Source organism: Lemur catta, chromosome 4 (assembly GCF_020740605.2).
Source record: "Lemur catta isolate mLemCat1 chromosome 4, mLemCat1.pri, whole genome shotgun sequence".
Lineage (NCBI taxonomy): Eukaryota > Metazoa > Chordata > Mammalia > Primates > Lemuridae > Lemur > Lemur catta.
Genome location: NC_059131.1, coordinates 17,999,204 through 18,025,031, shown reverse-complemented (window position 1 = coordinate 18,025,031; position 25,828 = coordinate 17,999,204). Strand labels below are relative to the sequence as shown.

General features: G+C 48.9%; 1 protein-coding gene across 1 annotated transcript in view; it reads right to left on the bottom strand.

Annotated features, from left to right (window-relative positions):
- The window catches only part of EFR3B (EFR3 homolog B), a 76,343-nt gene that overhangs the window by 25,765 nt on the left and 24,750 nt on the right, over positions 1 to 25,828 (bottom strand). The window contains exons 2-4 of the mRNA XM_045549179.1: positions 20,654 to 20,730; positions 19,510 to 19,637; positions 11,294 to 11,444 (exon numbers count right to left, since the gene is read on the bottom strand). Coding sequence (XP_045405135.1) covers positions 11,294 to 11,444; positions 19,510 to 19,637; positions 20,654 to 20,730 — 356 coding nt within the window. The remainder of the gene's footprint in view (positions 1 to 11,293; positions 11,445 to 19,509; positions 19,638 to 20,653; positions 20,731 to 25,828) is intronic.

Below are 25,828 nucleotides of genomic sequence, written 5' to 3'. Positions count from 1 at the left end.
GAGTGACCGAGGCGTGCTCAGGCAGCAGTGCCACAGCAGTCGTGGTGACACTCTGGGCTGGGCTCAGATGCTGTTTGACCCTTGACCTTTTCATGGTGCCAGCATGGGCCCAGCCAGGAGCCCAGATGGGCAGCACGGACCGTGCAGACAACACACCTCAAGTGTGACGCTGGGCGTGTGTGGAGAGAAGGAAATGAGTTCCAGGCACCAGAGGACGGGAGGAGGGGTAGGGGCGGAAGGCAGTGAGAGCTGGCAGATGACGGCCAAGCACCCTGAAGCACCATTCGGGGACTGGGGGTCCCTGGTGCACCAGGGTGGGGCAGAGCGCAGCCCCAGGGCGGGAGGAGGGCCGAGGAGGGGAGCTCCCGCAGCCACCACCGCAGACTAGGAAGGAGGGGCTGAACACTGGTGTTCTTTTCCTTAAGCTGTGCGTGTCACCTCCTGGCATGTGACTGAAGTAGAGAAGCTCCAGAAAACCTCCCTGAGCTCCGGGAATACGAGGAACTGTGTGGATCGAGGCATATTATTATCAAGGTTCTGATTCTAAGCAGCTTTAACTTTGTATGGCCCCTCCAGGATTCAGCACCACACGATCACTGAACAACTGTGTTCACTGGGGCGACATACAAATACCTTGTAAACAGCACTTAAAACCAGCATTCTACTCTTAACACGCCCATACTGCATGCACCGAACCTTTCCATCCATCCCACTGGATTGGAAAACAAATTTCACATATGGTTGTAGGAAAGTTTGCTCCCTGCCTTGTTCTCTTGGAAGTCTTCAAAATGCCTACAAGGCACCAAAAGGCACGGGTTCTTGAAGAAGCTCTTCATAGACACAGGAGTTTTTGTCAGGAATGGCCACACTGGGCCCACCTATATTCTAAGTAATAACAATATTAAATGTTTCTACGGCACTTGCTGCTGACACTTCTGCGTTAGTTGTCTGTGCCTGTGTTATCTCTGCCTTGGTCTTCATGTCAGCTCCCGTCTGTCAAACCTCTCTCTGCCCAGCTCTCATAAAACGCTTGTGATTGCATTTGGGACCACCAGGCTAATCCAGGCTAATCTCCCAATCTCAAGATCCTTACCTTCATCACACCTACATAGACCCTGTTTCCATACAAGGTAATATTCACAGGTTCCAGGGATTAGGGTGTAGACATCTTTTGGGGCACTATTTTTCAGCCTATGACAACATCCATTATCTCATATAATTTTCAGCAAATGAGTGAGTTTAGCAGGACATATATTGCTCCCATTGTAAAGATGAGGAAACTGAGTCTTTAAGGGAACAAGTGAATTATCTGAGGTCCCTCAGCTTATGACAGGTGGAGCTGGGCCTCAGACTTGGGAATTCAGACACTGGGTCCCCTGCTCTTTGCGCTTTAAATTTCAACATGCATCAGAACTACCTGGGGAGCTTGTTAAAAATGCAGATTTCTGAGCCACCCTGGGCCTACTGAACAGACTGTCTGGGGGTGGGGCTTAGGTATCTGCATTTTTAAGTCCCTCCCCACTGGAGAGTCTGGGCAGGGGATCTACAGACCCCTTGTCCTTTGGCCCACAGTAAACTGGCCCAGTAGCTACGGAAATGTTCTGGCTGCAGGGAAGACAGCTTTAGCAGGGCCTTGGGAAAACCCAGGGAAGCATGTCCTTGGAAATGGAGGTCAGCCAATTCTGGGAAGGTAGATGGCCACCTCCTTGGAAGGGGAGAACATGAGTGGTTCAGGATTGGACCAAGGATTGGAGGGATGACCTAGTGTGGCTCCATCTCTGGAAGACACTATGTCCCCTCTGGAGCTCAGGACAGTCTGGGAGGCTGAAGCCGTGAGGCTCGGGCTGCTGCCCATTCATTCCCTCGTTCTGCCAGGACTGTTGCTGTGTCCTGGGGTCTAGTGAGACTGCACTCAATGCCAGTCCTGGACCTCCCATGCAGAGGGTAAGTGCCCCATTTATAATGTTATGAGTGGCAACAGGGCAATCTAACAAAATGAGCACCTTTTTGGTACTAGGACCTATGAGCATCCTGCAGGGACCCTTAGTTGGATAGCTTTTTTTTTTGTTGGTGCAAATTTATGGGATGCATGGGAAATTTTGTTATTAAGTATACACTGTGCAGTGATCGAGTTGGGGTGTTTAGGTTGTCCATCACCCGAGTACAATATATTTTCGTCAATTACAGTCACCCGACTCTGCTGTCAAACACTGAAATTATTCCTGTCTCGCTGTGTGTTCCCACTCTTTAGCCCACTTCTCTTCAGCGCCCCGCCCACCTCCCCGCTAACCCTTCCCAGTCTCCATTACCTCTTCTTCCACTCTCCCTGCATGTGTTTACATTTTCTAGCTACCACACGTACGTGAGAACATGGGATACTCGTCTTTTTGTGCCTGCCTTATTTCACTTAAGATAATGGCCTTGAGTTCCATCTACGCTGCAGCAAATGACAGGATTTCATTCCTTTTTTATGGCTGGGTTTGACAGCCTGAGAGGAGGAGCCTCCCTTCCCCGAGTCTGCGAGCATGAACGCACAGACGCAGCAACCCAGCTAGACGTGTCAGGGAGCAGTGGCCTGCGGTGTCCCTGTGGGGGCAGTTCCTAGAGAGCCCGCCCCGTGCCGCTCTCGAATCTTCCAGAGGTTGGCATGAGGCGGCCAAACTCGGGATTTCAGTGGTGGTGACTCAGAGGGTCGGATGGGTGCTTCGTGCAGCCCTGGTTACGGACCACACCCACCGGGGAAGTCCACCTGGGAACTGTGCCCAAACCTGGCTGAGACGGGGTTGGGACTCTTGGGCTTTACCGTGAGTGAGGCCTTCATCCCTCTTACGAGAGGCAGTGTAGCATCATGATTACGAGAAGGGTTTTGGAGCCAGACTGCGTATTTGAATCCTCCCTTCCCCACTTGTTAGTAGGGTGACTTGAGCCAAGTTATTCAAGCTCCCTGTGCCTCAGCTGCCCCATCTGTAAAATGGGGATAATATGAGCACCTGCCTTACAGGCTTAGTATGACCAGACCTCCACCTGCCCTGCCTATCACACCTAACAGCCACCTCCTCCTTTCTTTTCCCCAGCGCATTTTGGGCGTGCTGTCAACACACCATGAGTCTTCACCAGGCTCATTTACCCAGGGAACTCCTGGGCTCGAGCAATCCTCCCACCTCGGTATTTCGAGCAGCTGGGATTATAGGTGCAAGCCACCACACTCAGGTCATTATTTTTGAAATGCACGACACAGCAGGAACTTCCTGTCTGCCTCACCCCTACCATTGCTAATAATTCATACATTCTAAGTGGCTTTTATCAAAATGCTAGTTGCCTAATGCACAAGATCATGAAAAAATAAAGTTGGGATTTTTGTTTTATTTTTTAAGATATAGCCACGATGAGGAAGGTCTCCATAGCAACAAATCGAAGATTCTGAACATGTGATATTTCAAAGGCCAGGGGCACTGCTAGGGCCACCCTTTCAAGATCAAAGTGTCAGCTCTTTATATACAACAAAGGGTGCCAAGTTTGCTGGAGCAGATCACCCACCCTCCCATAGAGGCAGGCAGGAGCCACAGTTGTGTGAAAACTGAGGGTTACTAAGGGTCAATAAAGAGAAAACAAGCTCCAAAGACTGACACTGCCAAAGAGCTCTGCCCTGGTCTGGAGCTGGCTGGCCTTTACACCCGCCGAGCCTCTCCAGCAGAAGACAGGCTTTCCCTCTTCTACAGACGGGCACGCAGAGCCAAACCACCTCCTGCTGTCAAAAACAGAACGACAGTTAAAAATACCGGGCACAGAGAGAACCCCTAGTCTCTTGCAGCTCAAGGACTGTGGGTCTTTTTGCTGCGTTTACCTGTACAAGGAGAAATGTGAACGCCACATCCTAGCCAGAAAGCAAATCCTCCAAACCACACGCCTTTGACTGTAACACTGCCTGCCCCTTTCTTCCGCTCCTCTTGTTTACAGCTACTCCCTGAAGCAGTTGTCACCAGAGCCAGAAGAACAGTTCCACAGTAACCTGATCATGTCCTGCAAACCTCCTGAATGCCAGCCAAGGCATAGTGATTCTCTAGATCTACGACATACGCTCCCATCCACCCATATTACGCCATCCCTCCTTCAAAACTCTGCAACACTAGCTGTGGTTTTAAGGATTCCTGGGAGAGCCGAGTCCTTGCTGTCCCTGAGAAGCCATCCCTTCTGGCCCCCAAGGCCTGCAGTCAGGAAGCGCCAGCTGCCTCTGCTCTGCGATCCTGCCCTCAGCTGGCACAGAGCGCCACGCCTGAGCCGTTTCACCGGCCTTGATGTTCTGCCCTCGCTGGACTTCGTGGAACCCGCCTCCAGCCCGCTGGTCTCCGGCAGTGCGGACTCTGCACTGGTGATGGAGACGGGGGCATTTCTAGTCTACAGGTGACAGTTAAAACCACAGAGTTGATGAAATTGCCCCGGGGGAGCCTATGGCGTGGGAGAGGGTAGAGCACAGAGCCGTGGAGACCACAGACATTTCAGGGGCACGAGGAAGAGAATCATTAAAAGAAACTGACTTAGTTTCCTGTGGCTGCTGTAACAAATCACCACAATTTAGTGGTTTAAAACAACACAAATTTATTATCTCACAGTTCTGGAGCTCGGAAGTCTAAAATGGGTCTGCAGGGCTGCGTTCCTTCTGGAGGCTCCAGGGCAGCATCTGTTTCCTCATCTTTTCCAGCTTCCAGGAGCCACCTACATCCCTGGCCTCATGCCCCCTTCCTCCACCTTCAGGGCCAGCAGCAGAGCAACCTCTAACCTTTCTCTCTGTTCCTCACTTCTACAATCATGTCACCTTCTGCCTCTGATCCCCAGTGTCCCTCATTATAGAGACCCTGGGATGGCATCAGGGCCACCTGCATTATCCAGGATGACCTCCCTCCGCTCAGGATCTTTAACTTGATCACATCAGCAAAGTCACCTTTTGTCACATAAGGTAGCATCACAGGGTCCAGGGTTAGGACGCAGACATCCTGGAGGACGGGGGTGTGGGGGGGACATTATTCAGCTGACTATGAAAACTAAGCAGGCCGAGCCGGGTGGGAAGAGTCAGGACAACAAGCCCATGGACATCAAGGGAGTACAAAGGGTGCAATCACAGGGAAAAATGCCACTGCAAGAAAAAAAAAGGTGGGTGGCAGTAGGTTACTTGCATGATTTCTACAGATTTCTAACTGCACAGACAAAAGCATGCTTTTACAAGGGAGAGGGCTGGCTGGCACCCCCCCAACCCAGGACCACACTTAGCGCCCATAAATGTGGGACACCACACATTGTGCCTGCTGGTGCCCTCACTGCAGGTCCCAGCACCCCATGAAGTGTTGTGGCCAAAAGCAGTTACCTGCATCCAATCAAACCTTCAGATCTAATTCCAGTTTGCAGGAAATACAAGAGACGGTAGAGTAAGATAAATGACACCACAGGATACAATCAGACACATCCAGAATGTGGGGCATTCTACACAGCAACTGACTTGCTCTCTTCAACAAGTCAATGTCACTAAAGAAAGAGGGGCAGAGAGAGGCTGGGAAGCCAGCAAGAGAGGTGAGGACGTGGGAAACAAAAGTGGATGCACAATCTTTATAGGGTCCTGATTTGAAAGAGGATAGCCATGAAGACAACTGAATTTGGGCTACATATTAAAATAATCTCAGGGAACGGCTGTGGATTTTGTCAGGTGAGCTGAAGGTACTTTGTGGTTATGCAGGAGAATGTAATTTTGTTTTTTTTTCTTGTTTATTTGTTTTCTTTATTTCTACATGAAGAAACCTGAATGTAGATTGAGGGAAGGAACCAGAGCAAGGACAGGGTGGAGACAGGGGGACGGGAAATGGATGTGGGGGTTCCTGGGGGCTGGGCCCCCTGTGGAGAGGAGCAAGAGAGACACAGGAAGTGGAGGGGGCCCCCGGGCAGCCCCTACGTCCTCAGTGGGAGAAGAGGCCAGGCCATGTCTGAGGCTGAAGAAGCAGATTTGGGAAGGGACTCGAGAAAATGGAAGGTTCGTAACAACCACCTTGAGGACGCGAGAGGGAGGTGGCCAAAGAATGGATGAGGGAGCTGGCCTGAAAACCCCAGTAAAATTGTAAGGTGCATGTTTGAGGAGGCCCCAACCCACCCCACAAGTCGTGTGGTTTTCTGCAGTGGGACGTTCACGCAGAGAAGGCGGGTGGCTGTGTGGGACCAGGGAGGGCAGGGTAGGGGGACAGTGTGGTCCCGCTGGGTCCGGGAGGCTGGCAAAGGAAGGAAGCCTCGGGGAGAGCTGAACCTGGGAGAGAAAGGAAGAGCCCTGGGAGGCGGGAGGTGGGGGGTGGATAAGACAGGGAAGGGCAGGGCGCTGCACAGCCTGTCTTACAAGAGGGGACGTCTCCAGGGTCCCTTCTCCCTCTAACAACACGCTGCAGGGAAGCTGACCTCCCCTAGACCAGCTAAGGGACTCACCTTTGCACCAGCCTCAGCATGTGCTTGATTTAAGGTTGTGGCACAGTAAACACACAAGTGCATAAGTGCGGTTGACTTTGGGTGAATTTGAGGTAAAATTCACATAGCATAAAATTAACCATTTTAAAGTACCCAATTCAGTGGCATTTAATACATTCACGTTTTGCAACCAAAACATTTTCATCACCCCAAAAGGAAATCCTACACCCATAAAGAATCACTCTCCATTTCCCTCTAACCTGGCCCCTGGCAAATACTAATCTACTTTCTCTCTCTATAGATTTACCTACTCTGAATATTCCACACAAATAGAATCACAGAATACTTGATCTTCTGGGCTGCTTCTACATTTTGCCTATTGGGAATAGTGCCATGAACAAGTATTTGTTGAGTCCCTGTTTTCAATTATTTTGGGTATATACCTAGGAGGAATTGCTGGGTTATAAAATAATTCTACACATTTAACTGTTTGAGGAAGCACCAAACCATTTTCCATAGGAGCTGCACCATTTTACATTTCCGCCAGCAACGTACGTGAGTCCTGGTTTCTACACATCCTTGCTAACACTTGTCATCTTCTGTGTGTGACAGTATGTGTTTTTTATTAAACAGCCATCCTAGTGGCTATGAAGTGGGACCTCATGGTGGTTTTGATTTATATTTCCTTAATGATTAGTGATGTTAACCACCTTTTCATGTGCTTCTTGGCCATTTGTATGTCTTTTTTTGAGAACTGTCTATTCAAGTCCTTTGCCCATCTTTTAGTTGGGTTGTCTTTTTGTTGTTGAGTTATAAGAACTTTTTATATATTCTGGTTACTGGACCCTTATCAGATATAGGATTTGTAAATATTTTCTCCCATCTTTTTACCTTTGTGATCATGTCCTTTGATGCACAAAGTTTCTAACTTATCTATGTTTTTTCTTTAGTTGCTTTTCCTTTGATATCATATAAGAATCCACTGCCAAGTCCAAGATCATAAAGATTTAACCCTATAGTTTCTTCTAAGAGTTTTATAGTTTTAGTTCTTACATTTAGGCCTTTGATCTATTTTGAGTTAATTTTTGTATATGGTGTGAGGTAGGGTGGAAGTATAAACTTTAAATCCATGAATCTTCAGACTACTACTTGTATATACTAAGCTAATATGTTACATCATTTATGTGAAGGATCTTGGAATTATAAAATTGAATATTTTCAGTTTATCATTAGTGTATGTCCTTAAAATGTCAGGACACATGGTCATTTACACTGTCCCCAAGACACATCCTTGGACCCACCATGCAATGAGGGAGGCGTGCAGAAACGAATCCTGAGCAATAAGTGAGCTTAGCTGGCCCTGGCTTCCACCTCCTCCTGGATTTTCCAGTCCATCATCATCCAATGCTTAGGTATTCTCATTAAGGGCTTGAAAACATCACTTAAATTTTTAAAATTATACTTTACTGCATGTAATATACAGGAGTGGTATTAGCAAATTTGGATTTTGTGACAAGTCTCAGCACAACTTCATCCTTAGGGTGATCAAGCACAAGCTGGATGAATATCCACCAGAGACAAAGGAAGGAGGGAAAGGAGGAAGCAGTCCTGTGCAGGTTTAAGACTGGCATGAGGGCTGGGCATGGGGCTGATGCTTGTAGTCCCACTGCTTTGGGAGCTGAGGCATGAGGATCGCTTGAGGCCAGGAGTTTAAGACCAGCCTGCCAATGTAGCAAGACCCCATCTCTAAAAAAAACTGAAAAATTAGCTGGGTGTGGTGGTACATGCCTATAGTTCTAATTTCAGGAGGCTGAGATGGGAGGATTGCTTGAGCCCAGGAGTTCAGGGGTGCAGTGAGCTATGACTGTGCCACCTCACTCCAGCCTAGGTGACAGAGAGAGACCCTTCTCTAAAAAAACAAAAAACAGGCCAGGCGCAGTGGCTCACGCCTGTAATCCTAGCACTCTGGGAGGCTGAGGCGGGTGGATCGCTCGAGGTCAGGAGTTCGAGACCAGCCTGAGCAACAGCAAGACCCCGTCTCTACTAAAAATAGAAAGAAATTATCTGGCCAACTAAAATATATATAGAAAAAATTAGCCGGGCATGGTGGCGCATGCCTGTAGTCCCAGCTACCCGGGAGCCTGAGGCAGGAGGATTGCTTAAGCCCAGGAGTTTGAGGTTGCTGTGAGCTAGGCTGACGCCACGGCACTCAGGCTAGCCAGGGCAATAAAGCGATACTCTGTCTCAAAACAAACAAACAAACAAACAAACAAAATAAAACAAAAACCACTGGAGTGGGTCAGTGGTTCCCAAACCTGGCTGACAGCATCACATAGGAAACTAAAACACAGACTCCCAGGTCCCCTGTGCAGAGGTGCTGATCAGTGGGTCTGGTTGAGACCTGGGAATCTGTGAGTTTCCAAAGCTCTCCAGGAGACTGTATCATTGTTTCAGCTTTGGGGACCTTGAAGCGGGTAGCGATTTTGAAGAGACACTCTGCGGAGCAGAGATTTGTTCTGAGCTGATTCAGACAGCAAAACCAGGTCTGAGGAGAAGGCTCCAGGGAGGCAGAGTTGGCTCGGGGTGAGGCTTTTTCTCACCCTCTCACCCATGAGGCCGTGGCCGCCGTGTGACAGACCGAGGCTGCTTGCAGGGAGGCATCTGCACAGAGGCTGGGTGCCACCTTTGGGACCCAGGGAGAGGACCCCACAGCGGGTGGGGCCCGGTGAGGGGCCTGCGACCTTGCCAACCGCCAGATCCCAGGGCGGACAGAGGCACGGGGCCTGCGTGAATCACCGTCTGAAGCCAGCGCTCAGGCTGTGCGGGCACAGACACGTTCCCTGACTTCCCGGGGCCTCTATCTCTAGGCAGAGAAATCCAGCAAAATGCGGGGCTAGACGAGCTCAGTGGTTTTCTCTTTCTTTCCCTTTCTCTTGCCCTCCTTCCCTCTCTTTCTTTCGATTTCCTGGCAGCAAAACCTTTTATCCAAATAAAATGCTGCCAACTCCCACACATAGTACAAAGGAGCTGGCTGCTGGACGAGGCAGGGGTACAAGGCCCAGAGCCTTCTGTTCCTCCTCCCCAGGCCCCCTTTGCCCCTACAAAGCCCCGAATCCCCGTGAAGACCAGCTTGGAACTCTCAGGCTAGACTCTAAGATGACGTCAAGCTCTAGCACGCTGGCGGGTCTGAAACAACCAAGAGCAAAAGAACACATTTCTTGGGAAGGTTCGGGAAGGTCTGGGGCTTCGGGAGCTGGGAAGAGCATCCGGACGAGGGCAATGCTAGCACACAGGAACGGCTGCCTCCCGGGCTGGGCTCTGAATCTGCCGCAAGGGTTTGACTTAACTCACTTATGGCAGCCTGTCCTTATCTAGTCTTCGCTGTCTGTGGCACAGCCGTCGTCAGCCGACTTGCTCTGTGGCTGATGTAATGAGTCACCCCGACGGGGAATTTGCAGGACACTGAATGTTCAAGGCTGTAGCTAACAAAATACCTACCCTGGGCGAGGATTTGCTGTGGGAAAAGCTAAAGCTGGAAGCCACCTGCTTCTGTGGCCCCCACAGACTCACGATGACTGGTTTATTTTCCATTCAGATGTTCTCTTCTAGACTGTAGTTATCTTAAACAGGACAACTAAAAGAGTATCTGAAGCTGTTGCCAGGGCAACACGACAGCGGGCTTTCCCCCCAGCTCCCCAGTGCGTAATCTGTCAAAGGCAGCTGGCTCCCAGGGAGAGGAAGGAGAAGGGAAGAGGTTGTTCCTCTCGGTCCTTGGAAGGGAAGTTGGAAGATGCTCTTCCGATTAAACCAACTTAGGTAGAACAGGAAAGGAGCTGTGATCTGTGCAATACAAATTCAGGTTGTGGATGCCAAGGGGCAAACCTTAAACTTTTCCTTTGTGATATCTGCAGATAGATAAAGCCTTCACCTAAGCCCTATAAAATATTAGTATTTGCATCTAAGCTGCTTAAAGACCTGGAGCTTAAAGTACGCTGTGAAGGGAAGGGAATGGGAGAGAAAGCAGGAAATTAAAGAAAGCAAACAGGACATTCGAGTACATACAGATACACACATGGAGCTGGAAGTTTTTGACCTATCTGATAGCTCTTCTGCACAAAATCATAACCTCTCATGATTGCAGGCATTTGTGCTGGGCCAGCATGAGACAGCTTGGAGGCCTTACAGAGACCAAGTTCAATCTGCTCATGGTATGGATGAAAAGGTCGAGGCCCGTAAAAGGTAACCTGCTCAGGGTTACACAGCGAGGGAAGGGCAGCATTACGCCAGAAGCCCTGTTTCCGGCTTCCCCACGGTCTTTCCACTCATCTGGTACCTTTGTCCTGTGGCCATCGGTTTACTCTACCTTTGAAAGAGGCATAGCCCGGACCAGCTTTCAAAGCAGCCCCATGGAGCGCTGAGTTGTGAAGGCCCGGGGCACCCCTTGCTCTCAAAGGAATGCCTCTGTTTTAATCTATTTTTTTTATCTATTGAGTCCCCATTTTAAATTATTTAAGGGAGAAATTGATTGGTAAAAAAATTTTGAAGATCATCAGACAAGTTTGAAGATCATAAGTCTAAAGATGATCTATCTAAATATTAGATAGGGTTGCTGGTTGCATGACCTTGCGAATATACTAAAACCACTAGGTTTTATATAACTTATATGTTATTTATTTAAGTTAAAAAATGAAATGCTCCTTTGTTCACAGAAAGGGGACACTGAAACCCGCAGTGTGTTGTACTTGCAGTCAGAAACCACATAGCAACAGAACATAACCAACACTAACCCGGAGGTGTCCTACGCCCCCACCCCCAGGATCCCGGCCAGGAGACCCAGAGCCCCTGGTCCGCTCCTTACCGAGTTGGTGCCGAGGATCTGCAGGTTGGGCTTCTCCGACTCCAGCAGCTTGGCCACCATCTTGAGGAAACTCTCCACGAACAGGTTGATGCTCTGGCAGTGGCAGGCCATGAGCAGCTGGTCCAGGGCCTCCATGGCGATGCACACATACCTAGGGAAGCAGCAGCACGGCCTTCACTGGGCCTCATGCCCCTCCCACCCCCACGGCCTGACTGGGGCAAGCTGGGTGGTGGGGTGCCCTCCTGGGCAGCAGCCGGGGAATGGGCTCCTCCATCGGCTGCCAGTGTCAGGGCAGCCATTCCAACGAGTGTCCAGAACTGAGAAGCAGAATGAATCAGAGCTGGAAGGGAGCCTAGAGGCCAACTCATCTAGCCCCCCATTTTACAGATTAAGAATAGGAGGACAGATGAGTTATACCATTTTATAAGCTAATACAAGCAGGAAGGATTGATGCTCAGAAAAGCAAATTCTGAATCTAGACCCTGTGAGATCAGAGAATTACTCAATGTCCAAGTCAAGATGCGTTTGTTGGGCACCTGCTGCGGAAAGGCTCTGTCCTAGTCAGTGCAGGGGTGCAAGGATGAAGAAGGCTGTCCTTCAACTTCAGGAGCCAAGAGCTTGCTGGATGAGATAAAGGGAAAATTAAAGCAACAAGAAAATCATGCATGATGTTCCATGAGGTCTCCAAAGATGGAGAGAAATTGTTCCAGTGGGGAGGAAGTCAAGAACTTTATGAAGATTCTGAGATGGGCCTGAGGATCAGCTAACCGCAAAGATTAAGGAATAGAAAATTTGCAAATTCTGTATTTGAAAACCTCAGAAGTTCTGGGATGAAGTACTATGCAGACAACAAGGCTGATGGTATGGATGCTTGGATGACATACCCTGCCTAGGAACAAGACAGACAAGACAGACACAGAATAAATTTGATTTTCTCCTTATGAAGAAGGTGCTCGTGTGAACTCTAAGTCCCTAAACTACCTAAACAATTCCTTTCAAGTCTAAAACCTGAGTGAATACCTTTAGTAACTAGGAATACACAACATCCAATAGTGAATAGCTCACTAATTAAGTCAGTTCATTAGATTTTTGACAACTAACTAAAACCTTTTTATGTTTCAATCTAAAGCTTAATAGCTTCTATCCTGTATTCACAAATTTACTTTTAGGAGCAGCAAAAAGAGGGCCAGGTTGTCGCCTACCTGCCAGCCCTTCAAACACTTGAAAGTAACAATCTCATTCATGATTCTTGCTCTTCTCTTCTCCATGCAAAATATACCCAATTCCTCCCAAACTAGTCTTCACAGGACAATCCCTAATTATCCTGGCTGTTGTCTTCCTCGGTGCTCCCCTTAAGTCCCAAGAAAAATGCCAAGAATCAAATTCCTAATGGGAATTAGAAATGTACCTCTAAGCTCAAACTCAACACTTGCTCCATGATAGTAACACGGAGGTCTACATCGTGAAGCATTTGCACTCTAAAGAAAACAAGGTAGACAGTCATAGAAAAGAGGTGTTTTTGTTTTTTTACTTCTAATGAGGAAGCTGCCACAAATCTGTCAGACATTATTTTGGTTAAAATCTTTAGAGTTTTCTTTAAGGAGGTAGGTTTCTGCGGCAGAATGCTAGATGTCTCCCCTACAGTCTGCTCCCCGCCTTCCCCTAGCAATTTAGAGCTGTACCTGTGCCTGCGGCTGCTCACGAGAGACTATATTTCCCAGTCTCTCTTGCTGCCAGGCGAGGCCGCACGACTGTCATGAAACAACGCCATGAACAGGAGGGGGAGTGGCGTGAACAGCGTCAGCATCTCTTGCTCGTAAGACAGAACTGCCCTCCCTGTCCTCTCTTCCCCTCTTCCTGCCAGCTGGGAAGAGGCAGCAACTGGAGACCCAGAGAGGAAAGAAAGCCATGTGCTGAATTTCCCGAATGACCTCATGGCGCAGAGCCCACCGGCCCGCAGCAGACTGTGACGCGAGAGAAAGGGAAAACATTTCACTTCCATGTTGCCGGAGCCACTGTCTTTTTGAGCCTCTTTGTACCATGAACAGCACAGGCACCTGGTATTCAGAGTTAGGGGTGCTTTAGAAACTTGTGGTACAAACAAAGGTGAATCCTGAGAAATTCAAAGCAAATCAAGTGACTGATCTCACAGGAAAGAGAAGGAAGAGTTGGAAACGTTTTCTATTGTGCTAGAGGTGAGATTATTGCAAGACTTCTCGGACTTACGTGCCCATTACAGGATGGTCATCCTTCCACTCGTAAAGTCAAATTATGTGGAATAGAAAAGTACTTCCTGATACAAAGAAATGACAAGGGAGGTAAAGTAAGCAGAGAACTCCAAAGCCGAGCTGGGGTGCCAAATAATCAGGTTAGGGCTAAGTCAAAAGCATGTAGCAAAAGGCCTGTCTTACAAGATTGTAGTAAAGCTGTCACCATAGACTTTTAAAATGTTCAAGTTGCCCGAAGCTCCAAGGCCAGGTTCATATGCTGTAAATGTAGTAAAGGATCAGCTAAAAGACTGTTCTTCTTTATGTCGTGATCTAAATCATACCCATCATGGAATGTTGGAAAGACATTAAAAATTCTCGATTAACTAGTCTTTGTCTCTCTTTTTTAAAAAAACAAAGTTTGGGTAAATAGAAAGCTCAGGAAGAACGACTATAGGACAATCTCTGGAGCTACCACAAGGACACAACATGAGGCTCCACAATACTTCCTGAGACACCAGCCCAATTTCAGATACTGCGTGGTCAAACTGCCTCAGTCACGAGCCAAACTGCTTTGGACATGAGCCAGCTTTGCAAATCCGAACACACACAAAGTAACACAAGTCATGCCTCTTCTAAAAGTTCTTTCTTTTCCCCTAAAGACATCAGTTATCATTTCTTAGGTACCCTTGAGCTAACTTCTATACCAAGCAACCATAATTAAAAAATAGCCTCTATACTCTGCATTTTTCCTTCTAGATAAGTTGCATCAACTGTTATTAAATTATTATTTAATAGCATTAAGTTAAATAAAAATATGATTAAATATTATTAAATAGTTGTCTCTGGACACAGTCACAAATGGATCATGTCATGCTCTGTCTACAGAGCAGCTTCCAAATACAAAGGCAGCCGTGGGTCTGGGAGCTCGGGTGGTGAGCGGGAGCCCCTCCCACCGCTCCTCCCTCTGGGGTGGGGGCAGCTGCTCCTGCTCCGCAGCCTTGCCCTTCAGAGTCTGGCACAGTCACAGGCCAGGAGTCCTGCCGTGCCTCGCAGACCCAGTCCTGGCATGTTTCAGGGCCACTGTGCGGGCCCGTGAGGCAGAGACTGAATCCTATAGGGTTGGGGAAGCAGACTGGGCTGGAGCCCTTCCAGAGGGGACAAACTTGCCCTGCAGAGACCTGGACATGTTCAGGCAGCCAGACATGGTGGGTAGGAAATGCGGGCAGGCTGCGTGGGATTCTCTTCCCTTATGAATCACGCTGGTATCCTTCTGCACGGAGGGGTCTGCAGCATTTCACCATTATTACAGAGTTTAAGTGATGTAACGGAAGGAGCGGGGAGGGGCTAGGCAAGAGAAGAAACTAGAAGGCCTCCCAAACCCCACAGCTGAGATTACTGCTTTTCCTTTTCCTGCAAAAAAATTCCAGAAATTCCTGATATGGAAAAACCATCCTTTGCTAAGGGGAAAAAAAAATTGGCTACTTACCAGGAGTGGAAAGTGGAAAGTTTCCATTTTGGTGGAAGGTGAACATTATGGTAGAAGTGAAACTGAAAAGTAAAGATGTGTAAGGCCTAGTTCTTTGAATACACTATTATCCTTTGTTCCCCACCTCTGATCCCAATAATAAAGATGCAAGGTTTCTAATTATGAACTTGAACTTTTCAAAAAATCTTAGAAAATTAGAAGTTAATGAGACCTCAGGAGCCCCTAGTTCTATGCTCTCTGTGTTTGTGCTATTTTGTCAAGTACATCCCATCCGTTAGGCCTATGCTCTCAAAAGGAATAGAGCAAGGGATTCCCAGGGTGATGTCCACTCAACAGGGTTAGGGTCAGAAGGTTCCTATCAGCAGAGATCTGATCTGGGGCTGGTATCCTGGAAGGGTCTGGGAATCTGAACTGGCCTAACGGGGTTCTTGGAGCAGGATCAGGCAGAAGGAGCAGGGCCCACTGGTGAGGGCAAGAGCAGGTTACAGACCACAGCAGCAGCTGATGACAAGGGTCCCAGAGGTGACAGTGGGGCTTCCCCGCAGGTGAGGAGGGAAGAACCCAAGGGATCTGGGAGGGACTGGGGTTCATGGGTAGCAACGGAGGCCAGGAGAGGACACTTGGCAGCTACAGCAAGAGGAACTCAGGGTCAGGGACCGAGGCAGAGGGGAGTTACAACAACTGAGGAAAAGACGCAGCAGTCCTGATGCTTAGGAGGGAGGCAAGAAGTACCTTGTGTTGAGTTCCAGGATAGGCGGCTGGATCTGCTTGGACACCTTGTGCTCAGTCACGAGCGGCCCTGGAAACCAGGGGAGGCGCTGAGCTCCCATGAAAGGAGGAGCGGGATGTGAAGTATGGGAACCAAATTTAGTTGGAAGGGACAGGCAGATCCAGGGTCAGGGACCAGGATCAGTATGGAGAGGGAGGTAGCTTTAGTAGAGCTAGTCATTGTACAGGAGTCACTCAAAGAGCAGTGGCCTTGACAAAGAACTTCTTATTCTGGGTAGTTTGGACGTATTTGGTCAGTACCCTCCTAGACAGAACCTGTCTGGGAGCCCAGGAGTAGGAAGAGGGGGCTGACCTCAGCTAAGGAAGGGACCGATGACCCTCCTGATCTAGGAGGAGTCTGCAGTATTTCTACCCAAAGGTCAGCCTGTCCTCCAGTCGGGTTCAGGGTCCTTCTGGGGAATGTGTATCACTTAGGAGCCCCACTGGGTCAGCTCTGGGGCCAGGGTCCTCAGGTTAGAGTAGCCCAATTCTCTTTGGCATGGGCGTCTCCATCCTCCAGGGCTTGGCCCTGGGCTGGGTGAGAGCTCCAGGCACGGGGGACCCTGACAGCACCTAATACAGCACTCTGTACCTATCAACACTCAGTGGTCATTGTTGCCTGACCCCAGTCTTCCTGTCTCCGGTTTCTAGGGGTGTGCTAGCACTCGGGCTGAACTGGAAAGGAAACGTACAAAGAGGAAGGAGAAAAATATAAGGACGGCTCGCTTGTTGCTGCTCTGCATACACTGTCCATCGGATTCCATGCCAAGGAACAATACCTTGAAATTCATATCTTCTCCTCTCTGCCCATATCTGGCCACTCCCCACCCCACACTAAACACCTGAGAACCAGAGTCCACACACAACAGGGATGAGGTGACAACACAGGGAGGCAGTGGGGTGGGGGAGGGTGGTTCTTTCACGGGGTCCAACATCCAAAGTTCACGTCCATATGGTGAAAACACAAATGCAGACCCCTGTGTCACAGCAGGGAGACAGAGTCCCTCCCACTGTCTGTGTGCGAATATTTTCCTCTGCCAAAGTTGCCATCCATGAGGAGAAGATAATGATGATGTATGTGGCGTTGGGTAGGGAAAGGCAGGAGGGCAAGGAGAGAGAACAAGAAATCAAATCTAACAGATTTTTCCTCTCCAAATGTTTATGAATAAAGTCCTCAGTGAGGCCCTTAGGTTTTAAATACTTATATGCTGCCATGCCTATTTTTAACAGAGTGATACTAATTTTGAATTGCAATTCCAAGGGCAGCAGAATGATGCTAAGTGGCTCTGCTGGCTACAGGAGAGAACCATCACTGCAGAGAGGGCAGGCAAAACTAGCATTAAATGTTTAATGTCAGAGCCAGCAGATTAGTTTTAGGTTCAACCTAGGATAAAATCATTTTTACTTGCTTGCAGACACTTTACAATATGTCAAGGCCTTTTACATAATCTGCATGTGCAGTACATTCATGCTTTTATTATTGAGCATATAACCGAATTTTATTGCACAAAATGATCACAAGAATATATTGGTTTGGGTTCTGATTCTACACCAGGGGCAGCTTGATTTGAGATTAGTTGGTGGGGCCTGCGCATTCTAGACCTCTCCACCCTGTCCACACCATGCAAACTTACTCGCTCTAGTTCAAGGCTTGCTCTGTCTTCCCCACCAGGAGGAAAGGGTCTTGGAAGGCAGAGGGGCTGACGGGCAGTGGGGGATGGGTCCATCAAGGGAGGTCAAGGTGAGAGACTGTCACAAAGGCCCAGAGGCAGGAAGCCAGGAGAGCATGGGGCGGGCTGGGCCAGGTCCACTGCAGACACGTCAGGAGTGGTGGCTCAGCTGGGTTAGGGGTAGACTGTGGAAGACCCTAAAAGTCAAGCTGAGGAGCTTGGATTTTATTCTAAAGGAGCCAGGAAGGAATAGTGGGGGTCTGTGTGTGAAGAGCGCGTCTAGGAGTACTAACCTGGAAGGACCAGCACAGGCGAGATGGGATTAGGAAGACAGTTTCCAAGGCCACTGCCATAATCAGGACTAAAAGAATTAAGAGTGTGAACGGGAGGAAGGCAGGAGCAGAGGAAAACGGAGGATCTAAAAGACTGTGCAGAAGAGAACCAACTGGACTTAGGGACAACCGCCCTGAATCTACCCAGCCCTCAGCCCCATTAGCAATGCCACCAGGGCCATCTTAGCGGTCTCCTGACGTTCAGTCTCTCCCAGTCGTGGCGTAACGGTAGGGCACAAACACAATGTCATGCAACGTGCCCTGCAGCTCACTTTTTTTCTTTTATTTTTACTGTAGAAGTAACGTGCTCAAGAGAGAATATTTAGGAAACACACAAAAAAACTAGAAGAAAACAAAACAAAAAACCTCAGTCACACTGCTCATAAGATGAATACTCTTAATATATTGTTATATTTGCAGTTACTATATTTTCTAGTCATTGAGATTTTTTGTTATTTATTTTTTAACTTGACTGTAAATACTGTGTACATAATTATACATTTTACTTTTCATTTACCTAAGACATTTTCCATATTATATGGAAAGCATCTTTATAAACACTATTTTTATTGAATAGATAGCATTTTATTACATGATATACACTGTAATTTACTGAACTATTCTCCGTTAGCTGGACAGGCAAGTTTTTTCCATCTTTTCATGATTATAAAAAACACCATAATAAACATCTCTGTATGTAAAGGTAGATTATATTTAAGAATGATTCCTTGGGATAGACAAAAAGAAATGGAACTACTGAGTCAAAGGGCTTAAGTGTTTTTGAAGCTCTTGATACATATTACAAAATTACTTTCTAGAAAGTTTTAACCCATTTGCACTTTCTAGAAAAGTATGAAAATGCCTCTCATTTTATTATCTCTTGGTTAATACCAGAAATTATACTTACTTTTTTATTAATTTGATAAGATAATATCTTAGTATTTCGATACATGTGTTCGATTACAAGTCTGTTGACTATCACACCGTGTTTGTAGCGAGTTCTAGCTCCTCTTCTATAAGTTGCTTACCTACCTATGGCCCTTGCCTCAAATCTTTCACATCTCAATTTCCCCACTAACCCTCACTAGTATGAGCTACGAATATCTAAATTTGAATCCTTTGTCTTATTTTTTAAGCACTTTTTCATTGTTTGTCTTTTAAAATTTTGAGTGCTTCTTTCTAGATGTCAAAATGCTTAAATTTTTAAACACTTAAATCTACTGGTCAGTCATTTTCTTTAAGATTTCTTCTCTCTTCTAAACATAGAAAGTCCTTCCCTTTTGGGAGATTGATAAATATTTCACTTCAGTAGTATTTTTAATGGACAAAGTGCCCCAACTTTGCCTTCTTGCTAGAACATAGATGCCTCCTCTTCACTGTTTAGGGCAGTACGGGGAATGAGGCCGGGCGGGTTTGGGGAGGACAGCAGCGCATTCTGGGCGACGCTAGTTTTTTAAGGCCCCACCCCTGTGGGTAACAGCTTTTGTAAAGAAACGCACGCAGTGAATGGTGCTAAAAGAGGTGCTCCTAGGAAGTCAGCATTCCCTTCTTCCCAAACCTTGGCAGTGGCATCAGATTTTACCCTGCCTTTGGAAGAGCACACGGGACACACTCCTCAATCCCAGTCACCAGTCTCTCGGTCTGTTCCATAATCCAGTCTACTGTCATTTTCTTAAAAAGACCCTATGTTTAGCCTAACAACATAATATAGTTTCTGAAAATCTCTGTCCCTCCTTTGCAGACTACTTACCCATATCGATGACGACCCACGTCACGGATGAGCCTCTCGGAGAGGTAGGCGCCAATACGATCGAGTTTTTCCGGAGCTGAGAGGGCATAGAAGGTCAGCTTCTCCATGTTGGTCTTCACCAGGCCATCCTGCAAGAGATGACAGTTCACACTCACCGTGGCCATACCAGGGCTAGGCGAGTTCAAGTCTGGAGGGAAATAATAATTCAGTTTAATCAGCATTTACAGAGTGCACATGATGCATGTGCCAGACAACATGTGGGTTTCAGGGATACACAGGTGATTGAAACATAGTTCCTGCCTTCCAGGAACTCACAATCTAGCCCAAAGTGTGCCAGCCATAAATGAGAATAGTAAGTGATATAAATGTGTATATATGTGTGCATGTGGATGTGTGTGTGCACATATGTATATACACACAAGAATATATACATGCATATGTGGATGTGTGTGAGGGTGTATCAGTGAATGACAGGGCATCATTAAAAGTGACTGAGAATTAAAACGTGCTGGATATCCGGCACCAAGACGTGCACAGGAAGAAGGCAGCTCTACAGCAATTAGGGAATTCTCCAGAGGATGCCGGAAACAAGATCCTCTCCCTGCCCATCAAGAAGAGGCCGTTCATTCCCAGAGAGCAAGTCAAGTTACATCAGGTCCGAGGTTTCTCAGCCCACAACCCGTAAAGCAGCCTGACGGTGGAGTGGCAGCCTGGAAGCCAAGGAGCCAGGCCTCCCACGGTCCCTGCACCCCAGACACTGGCAGGAGCCGGGAGAGACACGGGCTCCTGAGCAAACCCAAGACAGGAGAGCGCTCACGCTAAACAGCAGGGACATGTCACCACCCAGAAAGCTAGCAGCTCAAGGAACCATCACCCAGAGAGGCATGTGTGAGAAAGATGTCTCGGTTGGACAGCGATGGCCAAAAGCGGGCCCACACGAACTTCCAGCTGCCTCCCGGAGATCCTGACTTCAGAGAGAGCCACATGTCCTCCTCATCCCTCACATCCCTGCTCTCAACACTGCCCAGGGCTGGGGCCAAGGTCTCAGTTTGTCTAGAAAGGCCCAGTGGCTGGGGGTGCTAAGAGGCCTCCGTCCCCGCCAATCATGGGGAGTGCCACGACGCCCGCCGGAGACGTGACCCACCTCAGGATCCTCAGGGAAGATGTTGTCAACCAGCCTTTTGTACCTGGGGCGTAGGGCACCGCAGCAGCCGCACACACCTGGAATGGGAATGAGAAAAACCCGTGAGTAAAGCCTCCTGGTCAGGCGGAGGAGATGTAGGAACCAGGGCTGGGGCCAGCGCAGCTTGTGACAACAAACCCAGGCTGGAAATAGAAAGGTCCCCCCTTGAAGTGCCAGGGTCTTGGGGCTGGCATCTCTCATTGCTTCCCTACTCCACACGCCAAGACATCTGCCATTTTGCTTCATGTCCTTTGCTCGAGTGTCAGGCATGGTGACATATGCCAGGGTGAAGCCAGGCCACAGGCTTGGGGAGGGAGCATACAGAAGGTCGGTGCTGCCCCTACACGCACACTCACTCGCACACTTCGGGACGGGACTAGAGGATGGACACAGCTTTAAGGGGCAGCTGCTCTCCCTACCTGCCCCTCACTCGCTCCCAACTTCCTTTATTCTCTGCTCCTCAATCTCCTTCTACCAGCCTGTCTCCTGGGGCCACTTCCATTATAGGATGTTATGTGACACTATGATAAATTAACATTACCATTAATTATTAACACTTGAAAATGCATCTTTAATGCAGTATGACCCGGTATATGAAAACAGCAGCTCTTCAGAGTTGGGCAGGGCCCTACAGCCAGCCAGTTTGCCGTTCTCAAATGCCAGCCCCCCCCCCCGCCGCCCCCCCCCCCGTGAGGTTTTCACCAATCTGTGGCAAAATAAAAAAGCCAAGGACCATGTGGTACATTTTTATAAAGCTAAATTTATTCCATTGAGAAGCCTGAGTTGACTTCCTTCTTTGTCTTTTGGTGCCGTGAGGCGACAGGGTTAGGAAATCAATGATAACACAAACTCTGGTAAAATTAAAAGTGGACGACTCCGGGTCCTACCATAAAGAGCTTCCATTAGCAAAGGAACGGGAATCACTGCTCGTCAGCATCCCAGCTCCCCGCTCACTGCACGGGGGTGGGGTGGGGAGAGGAGGCTGTCAGGGAGGGGCCTGAAGAACAGGCAAGGGCCTGGGAAAGTCCTCCCACCCCCCTGCAAAAAAAATCAGTGCCCCTTCACTCCACCAATTAAAGAGGAAGTCTGTTTCTACAAGCCAGCGCTTTACTTGAAATGCAAATGCGCCTTGGGACGATTAAGCCTAAGGGTCATTCAGAAAAGAATGAATTCCTTCAGTGGGAATTACTTTAATCACACAAAGAGGCTTACACAGGGCGGAGAAAAGCAGCTCTTTGGGAGTTTGGATCGGGAGGGGTGTGGGGCGGGCACCACCAGGAAGAGGAAAGAGCAGCGGCTTCGGCTCTAGGAGTGATGTGGGGACTGGGGAATGAGAAGCCAAAAGGCACCAGGAGGACAGTGGGTACTGTCAGAGGCTGGGTGTCAGATAACTGATTTGTGATTCCCCCACCACAGGGTAGCTGTGTGCCCCTTGGCCTCCACCGCCTGTGACCAGGGAGGGACAGGTGGCAGAGTGGACAGGCTGCAAGCCCAGGCTCTCCGGGTTCAGTCTGGCCACCCGCACTGGCTACCCGTCACTCCTGGCATCTCTGCATCCCTGCTCTGCCCCTGCCCGGGAGGTGCTGGGCTCTAGCAGGTTGGCTCCCAGGGTTATTTCTTGAGATGGGACAGCTCCCAAGGGACATTCTCCCTTTGGGCCTTAAAGCCCAGGGTTTAAACCCGGGGCTGCACCTGTCCTCTGCCTGGAGCGGCTGTCAGGACGCTTCTTCCCAAGGTGCCCAGGCAGGACACACTCTACACTCTCCCAGCAGCCTCCTTTGTCACTGTCCCTACAACAGGAACGTTGGCCCTTTGCATTTTAAGGGATTGCGGAAATTGAAACATGGAGAAGTTACGACTGAAAAAATTCTAGAGTCAGTTCCTTCCTCAGACTTCCTGAAGGGCCTAGAAGCTGAGGCCCGCACTGGACAGAGGCCAAGCTCACAGGCGCTAGAGCCCAGACTTATCAAGGGGAGTGAAACACCATCTCGGGTACTCACAGCACAAACCTCCACACAGGGGCACGCGGGGGCTGCCGGGCTGCTAGCACCAGTGTGACCGGGGACGGTTCCCAGGGTGGCAGGCCTGGGCAGGGCCTGGTCTGAGGACGCTGACTCAGTTTCTTCCCAAATGAAAACCGGACAGCCTGCGGGCCTCCTGCTCTCGTCTTCTAGAAGGAAAGCTCTTCAAGCTGCACCTTGTGAACTCTACTCCACAGGCCCCTCAGGGAAGGCGCCTCCCCCGGCACAGAGGCCTCCAGGAGCCCCCACGCAGGGCCTGGGTGGGACCAGTCACACGCAGGGCCCCAGGGCACCCCCCACCAGTGGGGGAGAGGGAAGAGGGCTGCAGAACAAGACATGGAAGGGGGCTTCCTGACTTACTCCCCAACATTTCCTGCTAGTCTTTTCTTTTTGCCCAACCTCCTCAGGTGCTCTGAGGGCAGGGGCTGGTGAGAGACAGTTGTCAACAGCCTGGACTCTTGGGTCAAATCCCGGCACTGTCACTTCCTGCATGTGAGACTTTGAGCAAGTAACGATAGGTGCCTGGCCTATAATCCTAGTTTTGAGGAAAATAAAGTAGGGAGGCAAAATTAATCATCTTGTTTGTGGGGGGGAAAAGTATAGAAAAAATTAATGTCTTTGTTTGTTTGTTTGAAGCAATTCACCACACGGTGAATTTCAAAAGAGGACGTGGTGGATAACTATAAAGCCATAGAGCTGACTCTCTCTCTACTGGAGGAAACAAATACAAGAAAAAATCACCAGGGAAAACAAACCTAAAGCTATTACTTTACCATCTTATCTGTTCCACTTTAGAAAGACACCTATCATGCAGCCAAAGAGATTTTTTGGAATCTCAGCCAGAGGACAGAAAACTCCAGGTGGCTCTCCACGCTTCCTGGGTGGGCTAACCAGAGCGGAAAGCAGGAGGTAAAGTTCTCCTCTCTGATGGGGCAGAGCCGGGGAGGACTTCGGCCAGGAGCACCCAGCTGGGTTACTGGGAACCCACAGCGCCGTTAGAAAGCTTCCAACCCAAAGAAGGTGAATTCAAAGGAGCCACAAAACCTAGGTAGGAAGAAAACCAGAAAACATTGAAAAGAAATGGAAAACAGGCGGGGCGCCGTGTGGCTCACGCCTGTAATCCTAGCACTCTGGGAGGCCGAGGCGGGTGGATCGTTTGAGCTCAGGAGTTCAAGACCAGCCTGAGCAAGAGCAAGACCCCGTCTCTACTAAAAATAGAAAGAAATTAGCTGGACACCTAAAAATATATAGAAAAGATTAGCCGGGCATGGTGGCGCATGTGTAGTCTGGAGCTACTCGGGAGACTGAGGCAGGAGGCAGGAGGATTGCTTGAGCCCAGGAGTTTGAGGTTGCTGTGAGCCAGGCTAACACCACGGCACTCTAGCCCAGGCAACAAAGTGAGACTCTGTCTCAAAAAAAAAAAAAAGAAAAGAAATGGAAAACAGTTCATTGTAATAAGAGATTAAGTACTATGCTTTTATATATTTCTTTAATCTTGCTTCTGATGGTATTTATTCTCCATGTTAGTACCTAGAAGAAGTAGGTGGACTTTAACTCACAGCCATATGCCTATAAAAGACTCATTTAATTCTGAGCCATTTTATTTCTAAGAGAGAAGCTCTTTCCACCAGGGTCCACTCTCAGTCTGTGGGGATCATGTCTGGCAGATCAACCACAGCAAGCTGAAGGTGGATTTATAAAGGATCCTCTTCTGCCACTAGAACCTGTCTTACCTAATATTTTTATACCTCTTTTAAGGAAGAAAGGAAAATGTGATATGGCCAACTTCACTAGTACGTAGTTACTCTGTTACTGAAAAGCCAAATCCGTAGGGATTCACCAAATGTTCAATGACAAGGTTTCAGTGGCTTCCTCCACCTTTAAAACCGTAAAATGATTAGATCTACCCCGGCCGCTCTGCCCCTGCCTCTATGGCTCGTTCTGCCCCAACCACAGGGACCTCCTTGCAGGACCCTGGCTCAGGGCCCTCGAACTGAATATCCCCCGGTCCAGAATGTTCTTCCCAATATCCTCGGGGCCCCCACTCTGATTTCCCCAAGGTCTCTGCCCAGCCGTCACCTAGCTGGAAAGAGCTTCCCTAACCAGCAATTCCCTTTGATTTTCTGGCCTGATTTATACCTTCTCACAGCACTTTCCACCAACCGACACACTTCATCTGTGTCTACACCCTGTCTCCCCACTTGAAGGTTAGCTCCTCGAGAGTGGGATCTTTGCTTGTCCACGCCGTATTCCAGGGCTGGAAAAGGTCCAACCCACGGGTGGTGGTGGCAGGGGGTGCTCAGACTTATTTGTTGAATGAAGGAATGACAGTCTGATTGAGCTGAAAAGCAATCATGAATTTCAAGGCATTTAGCAAAAGATCTCCAGGTGCTTGCAAGACAGTGCTCCCAGGGGGCCCTCAGGGAAAAGTTCCTGTTGCAGAACCGTTGGCTCCAGTTCCTGAACCCAGTGCCCAACCCATCTTGTAGAGCTGCCACCACCTGTAGCTCAAGGCCTGGCTCACTGGGGTCAGGGTTCCTTCTGCCCCACCCGTGCCACATGCTGGCCTCCTGCCTGCCTTGCCCCAACTCCCCCACCCCCCTTGCTGACTCCTGGCTTGGCCTGTGGGCACAATCCTGACTGCTCATCAGAATGACCCTTGCGTCCTGAAGATGGGCCAGAGGTGTTTAAAATGCTCCACTGTGATTCTGGCATAGAGCCAGGGGGAGAAGCACTGGCCCAGCTCTTTGTCTGCCCAGCATGTGACAGCAGATCTTGCAGCTGCTGGCAGCTTCCCACAGAGGACTCAGGACCTCGCGCCTGGGCTGCCAGCAGCGTGTGTGTCCCCGTGGCTCCTATGCATTGCAGCCTTGTTTCTCCTTTGCTCTGCTTGCCTGACCCTGTTCTTTTGACTGACTGGTCCCCTGATCAGCGCTCCCTACTACCCAGGGATTGGTGGTTTGAAACAAATAAAGTCTCGAAAACCAAACACATCATGCATTTCAAAATCTAGGCCCCTTCCCCTAAATTCCCCGTTACCAACCCAGCATCACCCGCCAGCCAGGCCTGCTGAGACACAATGTTACCCTCTGAATCCCTTCTTCTCCTTCACTGC